The sequence below is a fragment of the Suricata suricatta genome, chromosome 14 (genome assembly GCF_006229205.1).
Source record: "Suricata suricatta isolate VVHF042 chromosome 14, meerkat_22Aug2017_6uvM2_HiC, whole genome shotgun sequence".
Taxonomy (NCBI): Eukaryota; Metazoa; Chordata; class Mammalia; order Carnivora; family Herpestidae; genus Suricata; species Suricata suricatta.
This window is the reverse complement of record NC_043713.1, coordinates 45,827,750-45,854,970: the sequence shown is the minus strand read 5'-3', so window position 1 is coordinate 45,854,970 and position 27,221 is coordinate 45,827,750. Positions and strand designations below refer to the sequence as shown.

The following is a 27,221-nucleotide window of genomic DNA, read 5'->3' as shown; positions in this document are numbered from 1 at the left end:
TTTGGAGTCAGAACGTCTTTTCATGTTTAACGACCGTCTGAGTTTATGCATCCATAAACTGCCTATTTATATCATTTATACCACTGGGATTTTTTGCTCAGTTTTTAAGAATTTGTTGTATAAGATATTACCCTTCAGTCATATAAACTGCAAATACAATCATATGCAAATTAAAGAGGAAAAAAATGCACAAATATGTCTTCTATGGGGTATTCTAAAACAGCTTTTAGCCTGTGTGTCTTGGCTTAAGGAGGCTTCTCCCACTTCAGATTTTTTTTAAAGGATGTTTTAATTCTTTAAATGACCAAAGAATATATGTGTATCTCAAGCTCCTTTTTTTACATGAAAATAGCTATGGGTCTTTAGGGCAAGCCCTTGGTTGTGCACTGCTGACTGCTTGTGATGTCAGATCTGCACGCTCTGGGCCCTGTGCCTTTTCCAACGGTGCCTGTGAAGTCAGCCTGGTCCCTCTCACAACACGTGAGCTCCGTCTCCAACATTTCTGTTACCCACACTTTGAGCAATCATCATAGTTTGCATTTTTATTTAGCTTCATTCTAGCTTTTATCATTTAAAAAGAACTCTGATCACTGATCTGTATGCTTCAGGGAGGATGGGAAAAGTTACTGAGTTTCTTTAAAAGCAACATTTCACAAATGCTCTGACATCTCACTATTACTGAGCTAACTCTAGTTCTACCAAGACACAGTGTTGGAGTACTACACTGAGTGTTTACTGTACCTTAGATCCTGTGTTAACCACTTAACGTGCATGGCCTCACTTACGCCTTAAGATAAGGCTATAAATTCAGCACTCCTTAACTAAACTGTCCGTGGTCACAAATCTAATGAGTGATAGGACTCTAAGTCCAGATCCTTAGGCCCAGGTTTCAGAGCCCTGGCGGCCACTTTATTAGTGCAAACTTCAACAAGGAACTACCTAACCATTCCAAGTCTCAGTGTTTCTATTTAGAAATACACATGTAAATCTACATACATAAAAATTTCATATTGTCATGGTGAGGTTCCAGTGAGCAAATGGTTATGATGACACCCAATGACACCAGGCTTATACTGTAAGTGGTTTTAAATTTTCAGTCTAATTCATTAGTAGTTTGTAGACTCAAGTTAATGTTCCATAAAACCAGCATTTAAAAAAAAATGAAAATGTTCCAATAACACACATATGTGCATTTATACATGTAAACTATGTGGTCAACATTTTTGAAAAAATATATATTAAAAAAAATTTTTTTAATGTTTGTTTTTGAGAGAGAGAGATAGAGAGAGAGAGAGCTCGTGCACATGTGGGGGAGGGGTAGAAAGAGGGAGACACAGAATCTGAAGCAGGCTCCAGGCTCTGAGCTGTCAGCACAGAGCCTGATGCAGGGCTTGAACTCACAAACTGCGAGATCATGACCTGAGCTGAAGTTAGACACTTAACTGACTGAGCCACTCAGGTGCCCCCCAAAAAATAAATCTTTTTTTTTTTTTTTTTTTTTACTTTGAGACTTGGCCAGTGATGCAGAACATTCATCCCAGTGCCTGGCAAAGAGAAACTCAACACAAAGTGGATATTGATGTTATTAATTATTTCAGGGAAAAATCATCTTATTTCCTTGTCTGAGTTGTTAAAGATTTAAAATTACTGCTACTTTCTGCATGAATACCTTACTTTTACTAATTACAGTTTCAAAACATGATCTTAAAAATGTCTGTTTGTTGAACAATATTCACAACTATAATTGGTTTGCTCAGAGAAACAGTTTAAGAAGTATTGGCCACCCTAGAGAAAAGCAAACCACGAAATGGTTCTGACACGTTGCTACTTACCCCGAGTAAGGCTTTCCAAGCACAGGATGACTGCTGGTTTAGCCAGTAGTCTCACTTGCCACAGATACAGGGGCCTGAGGACATTATTTTTAAAATAAACTGACTCCTATCTTCAAACTAGAAGGTACTTCCTTTCACCAAATATATCGCCGGGAGTGGGGGGAGGGTTGGGGGAAGAGGAGGCTTTAAGCAGACTTCCTCCATTCAGGGTTCTCCTCAGTCCCTACTTGGGGAATGATCTAGATAGAACTCAAACATGCTGTTTCTCAGCAATGGGATTTTAAAAGTGGCTCTAACATTCCAACTTAAAACACCGAGGTAAGCTGGTGTCCCACATCCTGCTTAAATTTCCCAATTCCTTACTTTCCCTGTCTTTATTTACCCCATTATTTGTGAGCACATCTCCCACCCACTTAAGTGTCATCTCTCCAAGATCAGAGATTATGTCTTATCCTCCTTTGTATCCCTCACAGTACAGGGTACATTTAAAACAAATGGTTTTAAACAAATGGTTTTCCTGGGGCGCCTGGGTGGCTTAGTCGGTTAAGCATCTGACTATGGCTCAGGTCGTGATCTCACAGTACATGCGTTCGAGCCCCATGTTGGGCCCTGTGCTGACAGCTCAGATCCTGGAGCCTGCTCTGGAATCTGCATCTCTCTCTCTCTTTGCCCCTACCCTGCTCATGCTTTGTCTCTCAAAAATAAGTAAACGTTAAAAAAATTCAAAAATAGATAAATAAATGGCTTTCCCTAACATCTCAAGGTAAAATGGGCCAAAGAAAGGAAAAGCAGTGAAAAAAAGAGAGAGATTCAGAAGTAGCAAGTGAGGTATAAAGAACACAATCAAATTTTGTCTCTAAGTCACTTCTTAAGAAACATTTTCAAACCAAATTAGTATAACACATATTTTCACTTGTACTTAACAATTAAACATTTATTCATGCTAAATATTCTGAAGGAATCATAAATTTAAGTAGAATATTAATTCGGATATTTAGAAAAGCAAAAACAATCAAATTCTTACCTTTGATTCAAGATCAAATCAATGATCTAAATATCCAGTAATTTCACAGATTCTAATACATCTCTAACTGTAATACTGAAAATTCCTATGTGCACATATGTTATGTATTTTGAACTTACGTGGTTATATCTATCTGCAGAATGTATTTATCACATCTCCTCAACTAGCAGATTTTGTCTCCCCCATCCAAATCCTTTCTTCCACAAGTCCCAATTTAAATACAGTTGACTTCTGAACAACACAGGGGTTTGGGATGCTGACCCCGCACGCAGTTAAAGACCTGGGTATATCTGTGACTCCTCAAAACTTAACTGCTAGTAACAGTCCACTACTGATCAGAAGCCTTATGGATAACATTAATAGTTTTTAAAAATTCTGTTTCTTACCTATATTATATACTATATTCTGACAATAAAGCTAGAGAAAAAATGTTATTACTAGTATCAAAGGAAAAAATACATTTACTGTACCATACTGATTTTAAAAATCCACATATCAGTGGACCCACTCAGTTTAAACCCATGTTGTTCAAGGGTCAATTATATAATCATAACAAACAAAGCTTGAGTTTGAATCTAATCTTTAATTTCTATCATACTACTGTTTACTAATCACTCAAACTGAAATAGTTTTCCAAAGTAGGAAATAAACTAAAAATCATATTCACAAAACTGAAGATTAGACTTTAAAACAAAGTTAAAAGAGTTAGTTATGGCTGTAATAAAAAGTCACCTCATTTTTACAAATTATGGATAATCTTACTTGAAACAATCTTTACATAGTTCATCTGGAATATAGTTCAAAAATCCACTCTTTAAAAAGGGTGAAAAAAGTGGGTGCCTGGGTGGCTTTCTTAGATGTCTGACTTCAGCTCAGGTCATGATCTCACAGTCTGTGAGTTCGAGCCCTGCGTCAGGCTCTGTGCTGACAGCTCAGAGCCTGGAACCTGCTTTGGATTTTCTCTTTCTCTGTCTCTGCCCCCCTCCTGCCAGCTCTGTCTCTCTCAAAAATAAATACTAAATTTTTTTAAAGAAAGGGTGAAAAGGAAGCGATGTGGAAAGAAGCCTTATCACATGGGTAAATGTATTTGTATCACTGGATGAACATATTCTTACTTATATTTTTGGAAATATACTACTCCTCCCTACCCCTTCTTCCTCCTGATTAGGACAAACAACCATAGGAGATGCAAGTCATTCTCTTCATCTGAAAGAGTAAGTTTCTAAACACAATCTTACCCATCTCTGTAATTACTTCCTGAGAACATGCAAGGCTATTGTTGAAATTTACTTGAATTATTAGCATTAAATTCTAAGCTCTGTTTAACCTGCAATTAGAACACAGCAAGTACTCAGTCAATGTTGCTGAGATAAACTTTATGCCAGTTGTTTTTCTATTAATTAGGAATCTAAGTTGAATAAACTGTCCCATGGTGCATTTTTAATACTAAATATTTCTTCCATAGTAACAGTGATTTTAAAAAGCTCTTTGTTTACTTGGAGAAACCGAGGAAGTTAGCCTAAACAGTACACATCTTCAGTGACACTAGAGAGAGCCAAACATAGTGTTTGAAAGTTTAGGATAGACACAGATTCCTTGAAAGGACACAAAAAAGCCTTAAGGTAAAAGAGAAAACTACAAAGTGGACTTCATCAAAATTAAAAACTTCTGTGCAAAGAGGATACTCAAAACATCTGTTCATTATTAAACAAATGCAAAGGTAAGTTTCAGATTAAAGGAAAATATTCATCATACATATATTTGATAAAGGATTATATCCAGAAGAGAAATAGAATTCCTACAAGTAGGTAATAAAAAGACACTCAACCCAATTTAAAACAGGCAAACACTCTAATACTTCACAAAAGATATTAAAATGGCTGATAAATACATGAACAACCAAGCAAAATCATCTAGGAAATGTAAATTAAAACCACATGTCACACTCATTAAGACATTAAATGTTACTGAGTACATAGGGCATGTGAAAGTCTCACAGTGCTGAGAAATGATACAATGACTTTGGAAAACAGTATAGTTACATTTTATAAAGTTAAACATACTCATGCCTCAGGATCCCCAAAACAAAGAGAAAGAAAACATGCCATAAAAAGAAACTTATAAGATGTAGAACAGCTTTATTTGTAACAACTCCAAACTGGAAACACCCCAGATGTCTGTCAACAAGAGTACAGATAGCAAACTATGGCACATTCAACCATGCAATAATAAAAAGCAATGAACACTGATATACACCTTAGGGATGAATCTCAAAAGCATTTTTGTTGAGTGATTCAAGCCAGACTAAAAAAATAAATGTACTGTAATGACTCCATTTATAATGGAGTTTAGATCTATTTGTAGAATAGATGAGACTGGGGCAGCTGGGTGGCTCAGTTAAGGGTCTGGCTCTTGATTTCAGCTCAGGTCATGATCTCACAGTTGGTGAGTTTGAGCCTTGTGTTGGGCTCTGTGCTGATGGCATGGAGCCTGCTTGGGATTCTGTCTCCCTCTCACTCTATCCCTCTCCAGCTTGCTCTTTCTCTCTCTCTCAAAATAAATAAGAAGAAACTTAAAAAAAAAAAAATGAAAAAAAAAACCAAACAAACAAGAATACGTAAGACTGACCTACAGTGACAGAAATCAGAACAGTGATGGTCTATGGAGGGCGGAGATTGACTGGAAGGCGGTTAGAGGGAAATCTCTAGTGTGATGGAAAGGTTCTACATCTTGACTGGGGTGTTAGTTACGTGAGTAGATGCATTTGCCAAAACTTATCAAATTATATATTTGTGATCTGTGAATCACTGTATATACATTTTGTCTCAACAAAGAAACAAAAAGAAATTACAACATAATTTATTGGTATAGATGAAGACTTCTCAAACTTTTTGTTCTGAAGATTGATTTAACTCTTAAAAATTGAGAACCCAAAGAGTTAGTTTTCTTAAACTGTGGGTTAGAACTACCACTATTTACAATATTAGGGGAAAAAATTCCAGGATTGCCTGGGTGGCTTAGTCAGTTGAGTGTCTGACTTTGGCTCAGGTCGTGATCTCGCGGGTCATGGGTTCAGGCCTCGCATCATGCTCTGAGTTTGGAGCCTAGAGCCTGCTTTGGATTCTGTGTCTCCCTCTCTCTCTGCTCCTCCCCCATTTTCACTGCATGCCTCCCCACCCAGAAATAAACAAACATTAAAAAAAAAGAAAAAAAGAAAAAAAACCCAAATACTATTTTTAAAAAATGAATAACCATATTTTCCAAAATAAAAATAACTGAGTAGGAAGAGTGGCATCATGACAGATTATCTAGACCCCCCCCCAAAAAAAAAATTCAAAGAGAAAAGTTGCCTAATGACACATTAGGTAATATGGACTTAACAGACATGCACAGAATATTCCAACCCAAAAACAGCAGAATATACATTTTCTCAAGTGCATGTGGAACTTTCTCCTGGTAGAACACACGTTAAGCCATAAAACAACAGATAGACTGCAATCATACCAAACATCTCTTGCGACTGTCACAGGAGGACACTAGAAATCAACAAGGAAAAAAACCTGGAGAAAACACAAATGCAGGGAGAGTAAACACCAGGCTACTAAACAACCAGAAGTCAACAAAGAAATATAACAGGAAATCAAAAATTGCTTTGAGGCAAATAAAAAGGGAAATACAACACTCCAGAATCTAGGACTCCAGCATAAGAGGGAAGTTTATAGTGATACAGGTATACCTCAACAAGAAAGACCTCAAATAATCTAACCTTGCACTTAAAGGAACTACAGAAACCACAGAGCCCAAAGTTAGTAGAAGCAAAAAAGTAATAAAGATCAGAGTGAAAATAAATGGAATAGAAACTTGGAAAACAATAGGAAAGATCAATGAAAATGAGATGGTTCTTTGAAAAGATAAACAAGAATTTAGCAAGACTCCTCAAGAAAAAGAAGTGAATGCCCCCCAAAATAAAATCCAAAGTGAAAGATGAAAAATTACAACCAATACCACAGAAACACAAAGGGCTGTAAGATACTATGAACAATTTTCTGCCAACAAATTGGATAATCTATAAGAAATAAACTCCTAGAAACATAGAATCTTCTACAACTAACTCAAACAGAAAATCTGAACAAATGGATTACTAGTAATAAAATTGAATTAGTAATCAAAGTCCCAACGACAGTACAGGACCAGAGGAATTCACAGGTGAATTCTAAAAAACATTTAAAGAAGCCTTAATACCCATTTTTCTCAAACTATTTGAAGAGGAAAGAATATGTCCAAGTTTGTTCTATGAGGCCAGAATTATCCTGCTACCAAAGCCAGACAAAGACACTACAAAAAAAAAAAAAGGGAAAATACAGGCCAATATCCCTGTATTTGAATATAAATGGAAAAAACCTCAACAAATATTAGCAAGCCAAATTCAAAAATACCTTAAAAGGATTATACACCATGATCAAGTGGGATTTATTCCAGGGATGCCGAATGTTTCCATATTCACAACTCAATCAATGTGATGCACCACATTAACAAAATGAAGACTAAAAATCATATGATCATCTCAATAGATGCAGAAAAAGCATTTGATAAAACTCAAGATCCATTTATAATAAATCACAGAACTAGAACAAATAATCCTAAAATTTGCTTGGAACCTAAAAGACCCCAAATAGCCAAAGCAATACTGAAAACAAGAATAAAGCTAGAAGTAGCACACTTCCTGACTTCAAAATATACCACAAATGCTACTGTAACCAAAACAGTAGTGTAGCAGCACAAAAAGACACAAATCAATGGAACAGGATTGAGAGCCAGGAATAAACCAATGCCTGTATGGTCAACTAATCTACATGAAGGAGGCAAGAAAACACAACGGGGGGAAAACAGTCTCTTCAATACATGGTGCTGGGAAAACTGAACAGCTACATGCAAAAAAATAAAACCAACCACTTTCTTATACCATATACAGAAATAAATTCAAACTGGATTAAAGGCCTTAATGTAAGACTGGAAACCATAAAACTCCTAGGAAAAAAACGTAGGCAGTAAACTGTTTTAACACTATTGTTTTTGGATACATCTCCTTAGGCAAGGGCCACAAATGCAAAAATAAACTACTGGGACTAAATCAAAAGAAAAAGCTTTTGCACAGCAAAGGAAATCATCAACAAAAATGAAAAGGCAACCTACTGAATGAAAAAAAGATGTCTGCAAATGATATATCTGATAAGAGGTTATCCAAATAACCAAATAATTTGGATAATATCCTAAATATATAAAGAACTTCTACAACTCAACAGCAAAAAAAAATCCAAGTAAAAGTAAGCAGGAGACTTGAATATTTTTCCAAAGAAGACACACAGTTGGTTAAGAGACATATGGAAAGATACTCAACATCACTAATCATCATAAAAATGATAATCAAAGCCACAATGTGGTATCACCTCACACTTGTCAAAACGGCTAATATCAAAAAGACTAGAAATGACAAATGTTGGAAATGATGTGGAGAAAAGGGAAACCCCATGCACTGTTGGGAATTTCAATTGGTGTAGGTACTATGGAGAACATAAAATTTAAAAGAATTAAAAATAGAACTCAAAAAATTAAAAAAAGAACTACCATGTGAGCCAGCAATCCAATTCTGCATATTGTTCTAAAGAAACAAAAGGACTAATTCAAAGATGTACACACACTTCTATGTTCACTGCAGCATTATTACCGTCGCCAAGATATGGAAGCAATCTAAGTGTCTACTCACAGATGAATGGATAAAGATTTGATATATAGGGGATCCTGGGTAGCTCAGTTAAGTGTCCAACTCTTGATTTTGGCTCAGGTCATGATCTCATCGTTTGTGAGATCCAGCCCTGCAATAGGGCTTCACACTGCTTTGGGATTCTGTCTCTGCCTCTCCCCCTGCTCATGCACATTCTCTCTCAAATAAATAAGCAAAATGTGTTATATATACACACAATGGAATATTACTCAGCCATAAAAAAGAATGAAATCTTGCCATTCCTGACAATATGCGTGGGCCTAGAATGTATTATGCTAAGTGAAATGACTCAGAGAAAGACAAATACCATATGATTTCACTTATAACAAACAAAATAGAAACACAGAGTCATAAAATGTAGAGAATTGTCAGAGACAAGAGAGGTATAGGCTGGGCAAAATAGGGGAACACTATTAAGAAGTACACACTTCTAGTTATAAAATAAACAATCCACAGAGATGAAAAGTACAGCATAGGGAATACAGTCAATAATACCATAATAACGATGTATGGTGATGGTAACTATACTTATGGTGAGCACTGTGTAACGCATGGAATTGTCAAATCACTACTGTCCACCTAAGACCAACATAACACTATATGTCAAGTATACTTCAATAATAAAAATTTTAAAATTATGTGAAAATTAAATCCCCTACAGTTATTTCACACATATTCATTGAATTTATTATTTAAATGTTTGCAAGCGTTCAAGTACAAGAACACGATCAAGGAAAGGGCAGACAGAGAAGGAGGGAGAGAGAATCCTAAGCAGGCTCCACACTTTCAATATGAAGCCCAAAGCAGGGCTTGATCTCAAGAGCCTGAGATCATGACCTGAGCCGACATACAGAGTCTGACACTTAACTGACTGAGATGCCCAGGTGCCCCTCAAAAATTAACTGAATTTCAACTACTGTGCCTGGTTTTGAAGATAACAGGAGATGGGGTCAATAAATTATTCAAGAATGTTTATAGTTGAGGGGCGCCTGAGTGGCTCAGTCAGTTAAGTGTCTGACTTCGGTTCAGGTCATGATCTCACAACAGCTCCTGAGTTCGAGCACCGCATCAGGCTTTGTGTTGACAACTCAGACCCTTAAGCCTGCTTCACATTCTGTGTCTCCATCTCTCTCTACTCCCCCCCTGCTCATGCTCTGTTTCTGTCTCTTAAAAATAAACAAACATTTAAAAAAACTTTAAAAAACAATGTTTATAGTTGAGATACTTCTGTTTCAAAATGTCATTTTCTGGATTCTGCTTTAAAACCTGGACTTCTTCAGCTCAACAGTTTTAAAGAGATCTGAAATCATTAAGATATTTGAAACCAATATTAAATCTTATTTTAATAAGATAAAACTAAACATTTTCCATAATTCACCTATAGTAGTTTACCCAACTGCCTAAAAATGGATATGGCTTTTCATAACGTTGAAATCTGGGAGTAAAACTAGTTGGCCATTCAACTGAAAGAATTTCAGCTTAAACTGCTTCAATCTAATTTTATCATTAGGAAAATTATGCTCTCATACAATTAGGAAAAATGATGTTTGCCCTCCAAAGTTGATAAGGTTTATTTCCATAGTTTAAAAAAATATTGACTGTTATTCCTCAGTTAGGTAATATTAATTAAAATTGTAGTTGTAATACACATGGAGATTTAAGATCTTTGGGGGGGGAAATCTTGAAAGTCACCTTATATATGAAATATTTTATAAACTTAATATTTTGATATCAACATAATTAAAATATCTAAAATTTACCTACATAGGGTAAATCTACTAGTCTTCATTTTAATAAAAGTGAGCTTTGATAAGTCTTTTAAAAAGACCATATTAGGGCACTTGGGTGGCTCAGTTGGTTAAACATTCAACTTTGGCTCAGGTCATGATATCGCCATTTGAGAGTCTGAGCTCAGAGTCGGGCTGTGTGCTGACAGCACGGAGTGTGGAGCCTGGTTTGGATTCTGTGTTTCCCTTTCTCCCTACCCCCCCCACCCCCCCTCACGATCTGTCTCCTCTCTCTCTCAAAAATAAAACAAACATTAAAAAAAAAATCACTTACAACTCTTTTCTTGCATGACTGACATTGTAATGTACCTTCTACCAACTTCCAGGTTTGAATTCAGACAATACAGGAACTGCAAGTTCTCTCTGTATAACTACAATGCCATTCCGAAGCCCGTCATCAGCCAGCACCACGACTTAGGGCTTACTCAGAAGTGACGGTGATGGGGTTAGCTGACAGCTGGCTATTTAACCTGCTCCAAGACATCTTCAACTAAAATTAGCTTAGAGTCTTGGAAGCAAGTTGTACAAGTTTAAGGTGAGAGCTTTAAGACCAGTCACATGCCTTTTTAGCTATTACATATCTCTTAAAAAATCTAACAACTTGGTTTCCTATTGTAAGCTAAGATGATTTTATGTAATTACTGAATTCTATTTGATTTTGCCATATATGTTTATACCTTGAGATTTTTCACTTTTGATCTTTTAAATTATAAAATATCAATGATTGTCACTTATAAATCTGGCTCTGCATGGCAAAGAAGTTAGGTGGTTATGCTTGTTTTACACGAGGTTTTAAGAAGTCAATATTTCAAAATGACTTTCATCCTGATTTTCTAAAATTTAGGATTCATTGACCAATTCAGTAACACAGTAAATATACTTCCTACTTTTGTTAGTTTATCACCATTACCGGATTAACAGGAAAGCTGATAAAACTATCACATTTCTAAGCTAAAGTGGACTGATGAGAACATATGATAGCCCCCCCCATCCATGGTTTTGCTCTCTGGGGTTTGCCTTCTGATTTATTGTCACAAAGTCAATAGCAGCCTAACACTACATCACATGCACACATCATTCACTTGACTTCACCTTATCACACAGGCATTTCTCACAGCAGCACAAGAAGGGAGAGTATAAGATATCGTGACACAGGGAAAGAATATATCTATTTAACTTTTATTACAGTATACTGTTATGCTTTTCTATTTTATTACTGTTAATCTTTTACTGTGCCTAATTTATAAATTTAACTTTATCACAGGTATGCTTGTATAGGAGAAAACATATTATACATATGGTTTGGTGCTCCCTGTGGTTTCAGGCATCCCCTGGGGGTCTTAGGAGCTCTCCCCTGTTGTTACGGGGGACTACTGTACCAGTGACCTAGTCTTTCGGTTTAGAAGGAAGATATCCATTAACTGATGAATGGATCAAGAAGATGTGGTATATATATATACATGGCGATGAGAAAGAATGAAATCTGGCCATTTGTAGGAAAGTGGATGGACCTCGAGGGTGTCATGCTAAGTGAAATAAGTCAGGCAGAGAAGGACAGATACCATATGTTTGCACTCACAGCTCTAACAGGAGAAACCTAACAGAGGACCAGGGGAAGGGGAAGGGGGAAGGAGAGTTGGGGAGAGAGAAGGACACAAACCATGAGAGACTACTGAATACTGAAAATGAACCGAGGGCTGGAGTGGGGAGGAGAGAAGGGGGTGATGGTCATGGTGGGGGGCACTTGTTGGGGGAAGCACTGGGTGTCATATGGAAACCAATTTGATAATAAACTATTATAAAAAAAATAAAAGAAGGAAGATACCCTTTTGGGCAGATGGATCCCTCACTTTAGGCCAGGCCTACTTCATGGCGTTCAGCATTAGCTGAGGGGAAGGGAGGAAAGAGAAAAACAGATCTTCACCTAGCAACAAGGTGCTCACCCTTATCTCTAAGAGTAACCAGATTTCATGCAATGGGTACAGGAACAGTCGTGAAGTAACTGAGATGAAGCAAAGTAAGTAGATCGTGGTAAGGCCGTTTTGACCCAGAGGAAGTGGTTTTAATGACAGAGAGCACTGAGGAAATACACGGTGTGTACAGCACAGATCAGAGCCAACGATCACCCCCACTGTCTCCCACAAAGGCCTACCCAAGCCTTAGAGTGTGGACAGCTAAGGAGCAGAGGGCATCAAGATGGTGAGCAGAATCTTCTAACACCTCCCCATGTTCCAGAAGGGGTCTGAGGCTGTTTTATTGCTAACAATTTTGTTGGCAGGAGAGGATAGTTTCCTGGCTTTATCAAAATTTTCTTAAAGAAAACGTCGTTTCTCAATATACTGTCTCTGAGAAAATTCTGGTGTCTTTCTTGTCTTTTCTCTTTTTTTTCTTTAAGAAATGTAAATACCACCCTGTCTCTTGCCGTGCCTCTGAACGTTTTAGGCTTATTTCCTTTTTCTAAAATTTTTAAAAAAATGTTTATTCATTTTTTGAGAGAGAGAGAGAGAGAGACAGAGAGTGAGCGGGGGAGGGGCAGAGAGAGAGGGAGACACAGAAACTGAAGCAGGCTCCAGTCTCCAAGCTGTCAGCGCAGAGCCCGATGTGGAGCTTGAACCCACGAATTGTGAGATCATGATCTGAGCTGAAGTCAGGGGCGGTTAAGCCCTTGAGCTGAGCCGCTCAGGCAGCCCTAGGTTTATTTCCCTTTAAACCACACCTACTTTTTCAGAATACATCTAACAATCTGTTTGTGATCTGCTTTAGCCAGCTCAACAGCCTGATTTAACTTCCTTTTTAAATGATCTGAGGTGCTTCTGACTGCTTACCGTGAAGAGGGACAGAATTTCTAGGGAGAGTTAACTTCTGTCTCTTCCTGCTCTGTGACACAGAACACCTCCATGGTATTACCCGGCATGTATGTGAGTTGGTTGCTTCCTAAAAGCTGGCAGTACCTTGCGGTACCACTCATCCCGCTGTCTGCTTAGGTCACCATCCCATCCCACATCATAACAGTATGCATTCCGGGTTATAGTCATTTATATTTTCTACATTTGTCAGATGCAGTGACAATGCTTCCTGGTTAAGAACCAGGACGTGTAATTAATGGGAATCACTGCTGTATTAACAAGGATTTGGCTTCGAGAATACCTTCAATGGCAACATGGAATTTCATCCTAAGGTTTCAAATCCTGGCTCAAGGTGGTGTTATAGCAACATGACTCAACGGCAGGTTATATTCCACGATTAGGATAGATTACATTTTATGTAGTCAAAAGGTTTTGAAAGAGTTGTATAAAAACCAAATTTCTCTAAAGATTTAAAGGCACAAAGCAACAAACAAACTGTTAAAGGAACTCTTTGTTTTTAAACAATCGCTTCCTGATTTCATTTAGCTTACAAATCCTTATTATTATATATAGCGAGTTCTGAAAGAGAAAAACTCCTCCTATGCTAACAAGCAAAGCAAACAATACTGAGGAACAGTATGTCCCTGGAGGCAGTTTTCTCCTTCAGGCAAAATTTAAATTAGCACAGCTCCAATGGGAAAGAGATACTTAGTGTATTCTTAAAGACCAAACCCCCTATGCCATCAGAGGCCAAGAGGTCTAATCAGTGAATTACTGCAATTAAGAAATGGACACAAGGGCTCCTGGGTGACTCTTGGTTTTGGGTCAGGTCACAGTCTCACGGTTTTGTGAGTTCAAGCTCCACATGAGCACTGTGCTGATGCAGTGTGCTGATAGCACAGAGCCCGCTTGGCATGCATTCATTCATTCATTCTCATTCTCTCTCTCTCTCTCTCTCCCCCCCCTTCCCTTCTCCCTTCCCCTCTCCCACTTGCACTGTCTCTCTTTAGTAAAAATTTAAAAATTTAACAAAGCAGGATACCTGGGTGGCTCAGTTGGTTAAGGTCTGACTCTTGATCTCAGTTCAAGAGATCAGCTTGATCATGATTAGCTTAAGTCATGATCTCATGGTTTGTGGGTTTGTAAGGATGCGGGTCTGAATCAAACTGACTCCATGACAGGCTTCTAGTTTCCCCTCTGTGCATGGTGGCCTAGGTGTCGGTTTCTCAGAATCATTAGACAATAAAAGGGCACAGATTGCCCAAGGCATGAGGGACCACCCTTGTAACATCCAATCAGGAAAGGCCAGCTAACACCCTTAACATTCCTAAGGGCAGGCCCAGAAATAGAAGCTATAGATAATCACTTATTGCTTAAGGCTAGTTACACCCTACGTGAGAGTCCTGGGTCCACTCTTTAATTGGTTAATACTCTGAATATTGCGATTGGGTCCCTCCAAAGGAACACTCTGGACAATGTGTATGGTTAAAGTTACTGACAATGATGTTAGGCGATAATGATTGGATCACTGTACCTGTGTCACAATTTCCTGTAACTCCCCCTTCCCAAACCCATAAAGGCCCTACTCTGCCTTTGTTTGGGGCTCTCAGCATGGATCCATTGCTCTAGTGAAGTCCCTGAGCCCGAGCTTATAAGCCCGTGATAATAAATGCCCTTTGCTTCTGCATGCGTGACTCAGTCTCCCTGGTGGTCTCTGGTTTTGGGGGACGATATTGAAATCTTGGGCATAACAGGTTCAAGCCCCACATCGGGCTCTGCACTGACAGTGTGGCCAGCTTGGGGTTTTGTCTTTCTCCCTCTTTCTTTGTCACTCCCCTGCTCCTGCTCTCTCACTCAAAGTAAATAAACTTAAAAAAAAAAAAAGAATGGACAGAGTAAACAGATAAAGGTAGAGCCTTAAAAGACTAAGTTACATGGAACACTTAAAACCTTATGTTCATGTGGAAGGTGTATCTTCAAATAGAACAAGATGCCAAGCAAGAATGTCCATTTTATTAAATATTTAAAACTTTTCCTTTTGATATTCTGAGGATTGTAAGTGTATATAAAGCAAACTTCAAATAGAAATAGGATATTTACCTAAGGGATTCAAAAAGCCTAGGGATCAAAAGGAGGAGTAATGAATGGGGCCTCTGTAAGGGGAAAGAAATCTCAAGGGACCAAGGAATGAACAACAGCTTTAAGCCTCCCATCGCCTCTTGTTTACACTTCTGACAACCGAAGTTTACTACCAGCTCTGTGAAGGCTAGGCACACCTTTGTATTGGCAAGAGAAAGAAACATGTTTCAATTTAATCATACTATGAAATAACCTTATAAAATACCATGGAAATCAACCACAGAAGATATTAAATGTGGGGACAATTTTCCTTATTTCACATTTACCAAAGGTAACAATGTCATTCCAAGATAGACACTTCCAGCTACCTCTTTCCCCAATTTCAGTTTCAAAGGACAATTTAAACTTCTTAGGCTCAGCCAAAGACCTTTCAAGTTAAAAGAAAGGAAGAAAATAATTCCATTTACCCATTCTTACCTAGGATTTATCAATTTTCTACTTGTGAGAATACTTGACTTTTAATTAGCCAAAATCACTGAGTGTTTTGCATAGATTATCTCTTTAAATAATAAGTCAATAAGGTAGGCTCTATTATTACATCCATTTTACAGAGAAAAAAGTTTCAAAAAATTATTACTTGCCTAGGGCAGAAAGTGGTAGATAAGGGACTCAAACCCAGGTGGCTCTTACTACACTGTTCTAATTCACTTACGAATTGTTTTCAAAGAGCAAATATACCTATGTGTGCAAAATCCAGAAACAAAAACAGGATTGAGTGCCACTTATTAATGTGCTAAAAATTAAACATTCTAAAAATTATCTTTCCCTTTGGCAGACCTGGAAAAAAAATACTTCCAGACCATGTTGCATTTAAAAGCTGGTTTCTTCAATGACACTTTTATAAAGCCCTGAAAATTGATGAGTTTAACATTCCTACAGAAAAATGGGTAAAGGATAGGAGTAATTCATGGAAAAAAGAAATAAAAATCGATTTTAAATACACAAAGAGATGCTAACCTTCCCTCATTTCAAAATGGGACCATCCACAGGAATAAGGACTTTGTTCATTATTGTAACCTCACCATCTTGAACAGAACAGGAGCTCAAAATATATCTGCTGAATAAATAATTATATGTATGTATACACATACACACAGACATATATATACATGTATATATATATATTTAAAAGCAGAGTCAAGAACTGTATGCATGCGTTTTCTATCATTTGTATGAAAAAACAATATTATAATGGGAATAATGATTTCCATTTGGGGTAAAGGAAGAGGCATGGCTAGCTTAAAAAGTGAGAAAATTTGTATAAAATACTCTATTTCTGAACTTTAAAGCACCTAAATGTATTATCAATTAAAAATTCTCTAAATATTTATGTGCAAGCACACACAATATGCATTTCTTAACGTGTTGTAGAAAAAATAACTCAATTGCCTAATATCAAGGAACATGAGACCAAAAGAATTGGACTGCGGATATGCTGAATGAAAAATAAAAAGGAAAGTTGCAGGGTGTCTTTTTATAATTTAAAAAGGAATATGAATATATCTTTACACCGCTTATATTAAAAAACAAAATAATCAAAACATTAAAAGAAAAATTACAGTTAGGGGAAGGAGGGAAACAATGCTGAGGGGACAAGTATGGAAACTAGATTTTTCTAAACAGACCTTGTTTTGTATTTTTGACTTTGAAATCATTTTGACTTAAAAACCAAGTCAAAAGGGAGTCTCTGTGCAACTAGTAGTTTAGCCATATAAAAAGTGACCTTCAAACACAATACTGATTTACATTCCATATGGAATGTGTTAAAGGAACTAAAAAGAAGTCTGAAATCCTTTTCACCAACCATATTGTTAGTAACAGTGCTTGCCTGGGAGTCTATGTGTGCAAAACCAACATATTAGAATAAAGCCAACAGGTAATTCTATTAATGCCATTAGAAACCATGAAATACAAGTAAAATCAAAGAAATTAAGAGGAAATCATATAATCCAAAATTTTAACTGGATTTTTTGGTATGAACCCATGAAGTACTTTTACTTAAAAGGTGTGGGGGTGGAGGGGTTCAACTCTCTCCAATGAAAGGGACTGAAAAGTAGCCAACCCAGCAGTGCTGAATATTCTTATTACTGAGATTGTTATATCTAAATATCACTTCCCACTAAAATGAAATGTGGCTCCTTAGAGAAAAAGCTGACTCTAGGTCTGGGGCAGAAAATATAGCAGATAAGCCTGAAACATCTCTTTGTATCAGAAAGCAAGGCAGCTATCAAAGACAACTAGATTATTATATTAAAATTATATGTAAAAACAAAAGGAAACAAAAAACAAACCTTATTGGGGTTTTCTCAAAGGGACAGAGGGGCTCTGTCTGATCAAAGATGGGCAAAAGGGGTGCCTGAGTGGCTTAGTTAGTTGGGCTTCCAACTTCGGCTCCATCGTGATGTTGCGGTTCGTGAGTTCAAGCCCCACATCACTGCCGGTATACAGCTTGCTTGGGATTCTCCCTCTCTCTCTGCCCCTCCCCTGCACTCTGTCTCTCTCAAAATAAATAAATAAAAACTTAAAAAAAAAAAAAGATGGGAAGAATAACCACCAGAGATTTAAGCAATCCAATCCATATTTTCATTCATCACCTCTGGAGGATGCTAGGGAACCAACATACTCTAAAAAGAGGCAACGGGCAGTGTTTTCTTTACAAAGGGTTCTACCTAAGAAGAAGGAATGATAGAAATATCACAGGACCCTTTCTGAAGCCCCTAGTGAAATGAGAATGGAGACACCAATCAACAGTGCCTGCTAAAATCATTAAGTTCAAGGCTGCTGGACAACTTTAGGATGGATGTGTCAGCCTGAGAATGTCTGACACCCCTGAATCAAATCTCAGCATTATAAAAAGAAGGAAAACCAGACAGCATGTGCTCCTCAATGGATGTAACAGGAGGTATACCTATGGTATGTGTACGTTATGAAGTATCCTGTGCCAAATAATTCAATCCTAAATCTGGCTGAGCCTCTAAATATAACCATCTGTTTATAGGCAATTCAGGAGTAAAAGAATATGTTAAATGACACCATGGGAATGCTACCAGCAATATCCACACTGTGGATTAGTCTACAGGACAAATGGCCAGATTTCTTCCATAAATAACTGGCAAGAAAAAAAATGGGAAAGAGAAGAAACCTAGAGATTAAAAGAGATCGAAGAGATCTAGAAAACCAAAGGCAATATGTGGACCTTCTGGATTTTTATTATTAAAAGACATTTTTGATCTAATTACTAAGTGGCATTTTTGAGACAATCAAGAAAAACTGAATACCCACTATTATACTTGTTACTAAAGATACTCTATTTTAGGTGTCATAATGGTACGGTGGTTTTAGAAAATAAGAGTCCCAATATTTTAAAGGGTCATACTACATTCAAGATGAAACTGTATCTTGGATTTGACATAATTTTTAAAATAAATTTTTAGAGGCACTTGGCTGGCTCAGTCAGTAGATCATGGGATGCTAGATCTCAGGGTCATGAGTTCAAGCTCCATGTTGGATGTGAAGCCTACTTAAAGGTTGAAAAAATAAAAACATACATAGTTTTAAATTCTAGGCGGCTGGGAAGTCTCCAGATGAAACAAGGTGGGGCACACGATAAATGCTGAAGCTGAATGATGGGTATGAACGGCTCATCATATGATTCTGTTTGTATATTTGAAAACTTCCATAATAAAGTTTCTAAAATGAGATTATATGCCTGAAAGCATGTTCTTTACTTTTCATCAACTCCAAGACCAACAACACAAATTGTTAGCTGTTTGTTATTTTGTTCATTCAAGCACAGGTTTGCAGATTACGGCTGCCCTAGAAAACTGTTCTCATCTGCCCACAAAAATCACTGATCTAGAATCGATTTGAATGAACCCTCAGAGTCAGATAAAAATGTATGTTACCATAGTTTGCTTAAAGAATGCTACAAGTGGAAAGAGTGTGTGTTTTTCCAACAGTGCTTTAAAATGTCCCAAGCCAAGAAGAGGTGTTTTGGGGATCTGGATTAAGGGGGTAAACCTGTGGGCCTCTGAACCTCAGCCCCTGCTTTTAAATGAGCAGCTCCTCATGTTGATTCGTAGGGGTACATGTACCCCAGTGTCTACAGCAGCACGATCAATAAGAGCCAAATTATAGAAAGAGCCCAAATTTCCACCAACTAATGAATAAAGAACACACACACAGGAATACTACTAAGCAATGAAAAAGAATGAAATCTTGCCATTTGCAACAACATAGATGGAACTAGAAGGTATTATGCTAAGTGAATTAAGTCAGTCAGAGAAAGACAGGTATTGTATGTTCTCACTCATAGGTGGATCTTGAAACTTAACAAAAGACCATGGGGGAAGGGAAGGGAAAAAATAGTTACAGAGAGGGAATCAAACCATAAGAGACTCTTAAAAACAGAACAAACTGAGGATTGATGGGGGGCACCGGCAGGTGGGGGGTGAGGGAGAAATGGGTGATAGGCATTGAGGAGTGCACTTGTTGGGATGAGCACAGGGTGTTGTTTTAAGTGATGAATCATGGGAATCTACTCCTGAAACGAAGAGCACAGTGTATACTCTCTCTGTTACCTAACTTGACAATAAATTTTATAAAAAAAAAAAAGATAAAAAGAAAAAGCAACTCCTCTCTCTGCTTTTTAAAGCAGGGTGGGAAGAGGGGAATTCTGTGAAAAGAGAACTCAGGTTTCCTAGAATAATTTTTGGCACGTCAACCTGGTTTTGTGAAGGTAATTATCATGAACCTAGACTCCTGTCTTTGCCTTTTCCTTTCTAATACACCACTGTGGCCCAACAGCTTGTTAGGCCTAGATGAGCTTTTTGCATTTGAACCCTCCTTTTTGCTGGGTGCCCAGCCCTCATCTGCCAACCTCTTACTGGCCCAGGAATCTCCAATTGTGTTTTTGTGGGAGATGTGCATGTTACATGTAATCAGAGTGGCCTGTTGGCATCCAACCTGCTGATCTGTCTCAGGGGTCTGATCTCTACTGTCCCCCAACGGGGGGTTTCAGGACCGCCAGCTGTCTGCTTCCCTTGCACTCTAGGGCACCCAGGCCCCAGCCTCTACATCTCCTGGAGTGTCACGCATCCTCTTTCTCTACTGCTTCTCCTGGAGCTTCTCACGGTTCTCCATCTCTAGCGCTCTCCTCTCTCAGGTTTCCGAGACAGGCATGTGTCCAGCTGGTTAAAAAGGTAGGCCCCACAGTAGAGCTATGCATTTTAGTAAACTATCTTAAAATTTTTCTTAAAAAAAAAAAATTAAAGCCTTCTACTTTCCAGAGCAAATAAGTATTCTGGGGCAAAGAGAAGGCTGAGGGTGCAGATTCACAGTGTCCGTGAGCCACAGGCCCCACCACAAATCTCGGTAATTCTGCTCAGGCTCTTGTTCTCTCAGGACTCTTGGGTCTTCAGAAAATCAGAGATGTATCTGGACTCCTGCTAACGTGACCCTGGTCATGACATGACGACAGGGAATCACCCCAAACATTTCCTGACAGACAAGAAATTTTTTTTCTGCCCAGGGTACCAGAGGACATCTGGGAGGGGGAACTGGTTAGTAACTCTGTGCCCTGATCTCATCAAGTCTGAAACGAGGTAATTTGTCCCATATCTGGAGGGAGCTTTCAAAACCCAGATGGTTTTGTTCTTTGAAATTATTCAACTTTGAATAATTTTTATGACTAACAACATTTTCTCACTATAATCTTACTTCCGGAAAGTTATTGTCTTAGCTTTCATTCTCAATCTCTTCAACTTGACAGCATATTCTTTGTATGACTTCTTCATGAACAGAAGACTGCTGTTATTTGACTAGTAAGAATTCAATTCTAAAGAAGTCATGAAGGATAAATAGAGTAAACTGAGCGATCATGAGGAGTCCTAATCTGCCATTTCAGCTAAATAAACCTTTGAGATTCTTAGCCATGTTTACTGAAGAATAGAAGGTTTTATTCAAGTGAATGCATCAATATAAATACAAGTACATTAACTAGAATCAGATATAAACTTAGTCCCTATCGCATTTCTGTTGTAAAAAATTCTTCCCTATTTTAAAACTGTAGATACTTCATATTTCCTTCTAAAAGTTTTTAAGTTTTGCTCTTTCACACGTAAGTGTTTGGTTCATCTAGAACTTATATTTGTGTATATGAAATAAGGATCCATTTCCTTTTTGTTTTGGAGGATCCATATTTTTTTTACTGTTTTATTTATTATTGAGACAGAGAAACAAAGCATGAGCAGGGGAGAGTCAGAGAAGGAGACACAGAATCTAAAGCAGGCTCCAGGCTCTGAGCTGTCAGCACAGAGCCCAACGTGGGGCTTGAACTCATGAACTGTGAAATCATGACCTGAGCCGAAGTCGGACGCTTAACTGACTAACCCACCCAGGCGTCCCTGGTTTTGTTTATTTCTGAATTTCATGGCTATGGTATGTCTCTAACCATGGCCTACAGATAATGCTGAAGAGCAAAGATGACAGCAGGCTTCCCTATCTTATTCCTGATATTAAAAGTACTATCTTTAATATCTCATTAAGTAATTTGCTTCTTGTGACTTTTAACTAGATTAAAGAAGTTCTCTCTTCTATTTGTGGTTCGCTAAGATATTTGTTAATAAGGAATGACTTTGATTTTATCTTTATTAGGATGGTCGTATGTTTTCTTCCTTTTATCTATTAGTACTATTAATAAAGTAATTAACATTACAAACAGAATTAACAGAATTGTAGCATGGATCCTATGTTTCACATTCTAACCAATCTGTTCTACATTAAGTATCTTTTATACCATATCCAGTGACATGATGAAATAAATAGCATCTTTATCAAATGTAACAACTTGGGGCAAATTGCTAACAGGTTAAAAGACCAGAGCTCTGAATAACTTTCAAATTAGGTCCAAGAGAGCTGTTCCTATGAAACACATCCAAGATGAAAAGAAGCCCTATCTTGATGACAGCATGGTGTAGCCTAATTTTCCACAAAGCAACTCAGTATATTTTCCAGAGAAAAAAATAAAATGCCATTGAAATGGAGCATTTGTTTTGTCTAGTCGCTAACTCTGCAATATTTCTGGTTCTAGGTCATAATTAAAACCCTAATTTTGTTGATGTTTCTCTAACCTGAAAGCCCAACAGCATGCACAGCACTATAGTAAAGTTCATCAGCTGGCAGAGTATAGAGCACAACAGTGGTTCAGAGTGAATACAAGAACATAAAATGCTTTCCCCCAGGCTTAATAATAATAATAATAATGAGACATTGCAGAAGTTCCCCAGAACTTGTATGGTAGAAAAACCATTTTTTCAAGATTTCACTTTGTAATCACAAGCTTTACATGGTGAAAAGAGAACTCAGTTTATTTAGCCAAAGCTCTTATTCAAGAGAGGCTTCAGGGGCCTACTTAGTTATTGTAAGAATATTTTGTTGGCAGGACTCCAGGGTGGTTCAGTCAGTTAAGCGTCCGACTTCAGCTCAGGTCATTAATCTTGCAGCTCATGAGTTCAAGTCCCGCATCGGGCTTTGTGCTTACAACTCAGAGCCTAGAGCCTGCTTTGGACCCTGTGCTCCCTCTCCTTTTGCCCTTCTCCCATTCGCACTCTGTCTGTCTCAAAAATACACATTAAACAAAAAAAGAATATTTTGTTGACAATTATGGAATGGGTCAGATTAGAAGTCCATGATATCTATGCTCTTATGATCACAGAAATAATCTGATTAGTTTGGCATGCCTTATTTTATAGTTAATGAATGTGACATATGGCCTATAGCCTGTCTCTCTGGGCCAGAGAATTTCAAGCTGTATCCGCCATGTCACCCTGCAATGACTGAGTGGAAAAGGAAAACAAGGAGGCTGAGGTGGAGGGGAAAGCAAATCACCATTTTTGAGGAAAAAGGGAATTAACAGAGTTCAAGGAGGTCATTTGCACGGAGTGCTTCCCACGTAGCAAACACCCTTCAAGGCTCCCGTGTATGTAATAACTTGGGGAGCAGAAACGTAATTTATACTGGTTTATAATATGTACTACAGAAAATAGAGCTTAATTATTTTTGTTGGATAAGGACATGAAGTAGATGTGGTGACTCCCACTGAAGCCAGAGATGGGGGGAGAGGAGCAGAGAGAACCCCTCTGAGGGGAGCTCCACCAATCTCTGCAGGTGACTGAGATTTTAAATTTGCACACTAAATTTGATACACAAATGGTTCCATGGCGAAAGATCAAAAGTTGTTGAAAACCCCTGTTCTAGTTTATCAGCAAATTAATTAGGCTAGGATTTAATACTTTCCATGTGAATTATTGTAAGACTTAGATTTGCCATTTTAAAATACTAATTTCTCACTTTAAAAAATTTTACAGTCTGTATTCTTCCCATGTCCTCCTTCCTAAATTTAAGTGTATATATCCTAGAAGGTGAATGGTGGTGTAGAGTGAAGAGGAAATATATAATATACAACAAGGTCAAATACTAATTTCACGTGACTTTAAAAAAATAAAATAGAAGACTGCAGATAAATTTCAGGGTCACTTTGGGCTGATCCTCCAACAGCAACTACTTCTGCTTTTCTAAAAACATCACCAAAATTACTACTAATTCAAATTATTCTTCCTCTTACCACAATAATTGTCCATTATAAACACAGATTACTTACAATGCAATTGAGGGCACAGGCAAAAGGGATTTGGTAACACTGAATACTATATTTACTGTCCTATGCTGAAATGAAACTTTTAAATTATTTGTGGTATAGGTTATCTTTATTTGATTGGAGAGGAACTTCATAACAAAAGGCAGGCTTAAAAAAAACCCACAAAACCGCCTAACAGTGACTTATTAAAATAGAAACTTATGTTTTCCCTACGTGCCTGATTGCTGACAATTTCCTAAACTGCCCTCTTTTCTCCTAAATACCTACAGAATATTCCATTACATTTACAGGCTTAGTAAGTTGCAGCTCGTTTCTCAGTTCAACTTTTCTGGTGGGGTCACTACCTAGCTGCATTCCTTTGTAGTTTTTCTTAGTGACCTTCCCTGATTTCATTTTTGAACAATTTTGCCTTAACTTTCTCATTTTACCATTCTGGGGTTGGCTAATTAAGATATAACACAGAATATATGAATACAGTATAAAAACTTTTTGTCAAGTGCAAAATACTGTTATGATGACAGTATACATACAAAAGGGCTACCGGGGTGCTGAGAAGCAGCAGAGAGATGCCTGCAGCCCTAGGATATGGGAGTGTCTCAGCACAGATGCTCTTTCTGATTGACATTTGAACTGCATCACAGATTGCCATGACGTGTGTCTGGTAGGCCTGCCAGGTGTCCTGTTAAGAGTGTCATGTCCTACACAGAAATTTTTAGCCCCAGACTCCCAAAGGAGTCCTCTAACCAAACTAAAGAAACTTCTGGTTTTAATTAGTTCATTACCTGAAATTCAATGGATGTTTTCAAAAGAAGTATAAACTAAGACATTTTTGCTGGCTAGGGGCAAATATACATAAATCAGAAGGGATATGTACATTTTTTCCCGGTAGAATAATTGAGACTAGTCAGGACCAGAATCATGGTGCAGAAATGGAGTCAGTTACACAACCTATAAATACTAAACAAGCTATCTTGTAGAAATTAACCATTAATAACTTCTTACCCCCAATGTGCATTTCACAATGACACCAGGAGACGGCCTTAACCCATAATTTGATAAAATGTTTTATGGATACGAGCAGGCACATGTGCCACTGCGTCTGTACACTTGTGCTGAAACCGGAGAGCTCCCGTGTCTGCCAAGTCTCATTACTTTGGGACAATCTCTAGGATGAAATCATCAAGGGAATAAAAAGATACTAATGTTATTAGACAGTGTAAAATGGATATGTTCCACAAACCCTGGGTCTTAATAAAAGTCTTTGTTTAAATGTAACTGAATTGTATCAACAGGCAGGCAATATTACTATCCACTCTCACTTAAACCAACAAGAAGATCAAATGGCGAGAAACTAAAATAGCACAGGGAGGCAGAGTCATTAAAGATGTATGAGGAAAAAGGAGTCCGGCATCAACTGCAATAGACAAGTCTGAAGGGCCTATCTGAATTGTCAACTAAAGGATTTATGTTCCCAACCATGGTAGCCAAAAGCAAGTTTTATGCTTTGTTCCTACAGTTACACATGATGTTCTTCTCTCAAATGAATAGAAGTACTTAAGCTAAATCCTCTCTCTGAGTTGATAACAGCAATATAAGTGTCCAACACAGACAGGGAAAAAAACAAAGAGAAGGTATGCTTTTCTTTATGAAGCCGTAAGTATTTTACAAGAAAAAGCCAGCAACAGTAATTGTTAACAGGCTGTCCTACCTGTGTTTTTTGATGCCATTGGAGAGAGCATCTCCACCACCACAATCGCTTCCCTCTGACATTCTGTGTTTTCTCCTGCCCAAGTGCTCTCCTTCCTCTTCCGAGGAGCGCGCTGTCACGGCCTCCAGTCTGCTCAGGGACCCCTCGGACTCGGACTCTGCGGCACAGCAGGTTCACAGTCAATGAACTGAACTTGGGTGCGAGGCGGCAGTAACAATGGATATCTCCCTTAATGCATTAGGCTTTGAAACTTAAGCAGCCTACTTTGTCCTTCAACAATCCATCCGTTAACCGCCTCCTCAGGGATTTCAGGGAACCTGCACCCAATAAGGCTAAAGTGGATTTATGAAACAGATACAGACTAATATAAACTTACAATCAAACAGATTTTATACATGACAAGACATTTCTAAAGATTATCCAATTCTTTACAAAATCATATTGAGGAGTTCCCCCTTCCCCCTAATTTTTATTTTTATCTTTCCTTTCAAAGCATCTTAAGGGTAACTTACCAAAAAAAATAGCATTCAGTTTTTAAAACTCACGTATAAGGAAAAAGCTATAGTGGCTGTACTTGGGGGAAGTTTAAATTACCTCTGATACTGTAGACACAAAAGAAAGGGTAATTTTAAAATACTTCAAAAAAAATGCTTCTTTTGGTGTGGTATTATTTTAATCCCCAAGAGCTAAAGCTCAAAGTGTCCATATACAATCCAATTATCAGGCAGGCATTTTTAGGATAGAAATACCATGTTCCTAATTGGCTATGTATTCAGGGTAGAGCCATCTGCCTGTTTGAGAATATGAAGACAACTTATTTTTATACAACACATTATAGTTTTCAGGCATGATCACATTATTCAACTACTTTTAGCATTTCCAGGGTGCTTTAGTGACAGTAAAGCAGGACTACAGGGTTACCAAGTGTGCTGATGGTCTCACGGTTTGTGAGTTACGTGAACCAGCATTTGAACTTAGGTCCTCTGACGCATTTATTGCTCGATAAACTTCAGCTCAAAGCAGCAATCTACAAAAAAAACCCTTTAAACTGTGCCTACGTTTCTATTGAAATATAAATTCAAGGTAACTTTCTAACTTCCCTTCTTAAGCTGATGAGTATACACTCAACTGTCCTCAGCCCTAGGGCAGAACTCTTAAACACGTTCAAGCAAACTTCCTTAAACTTCCTTAAATGTACTGACCACCTGCTTAGTTTGTATTACACCTAAACTGTTCAGGAAATCAAATTTTTTAGCACTCTCTTTTCCCTCTGCTGCATTCTATAACTTAGGCAACATCAAGGAACCTTATTCTTATCACATTAGGTTGGTTACAAATCTTTCTTGGCTTACACTGGGGTTATGTCCCAATAAACTCATCAAGTTTAAAATATTAGGTCGGGTCATCTGGGTGTTAAGTGTTCAACTTTGGGTCAGCTCATGATCTC

The 27,221-nt window shown here is 37.8% G+C and overlaps 1 protein-coding gene across 6 annotated transcripts in view; it reads right to left on the bottom strand.

The window, feature by feature from the left end:
• The window catches only part of OSBPL1A (oxysterol binding protein like 1A), a 226,604-nt gene that overhangs the window by 48,244 nt on the left and 151,139 nt on the right, over positions 1-27,221 (bottom strand). For 5 of the 6 annotated variants that reach the window (XM_029921355.1, XM_029921356.1, XM_029921357.1 and 2 more), the window contains one exon: positions 25,775-25,931. The exons of the other annotated variant lie outside the window; for it this stretch is intronic. In XM_029921355.1, coding sequence (XP_029777215.1) covers positions 25,775-25,931 — 157 coding nt within the window. The remainder of the gene's footprint in view (positions 1-25,774; positions 25,932-27,221) is intronic. 6 annotated transcript variants of the gene reach the window in all.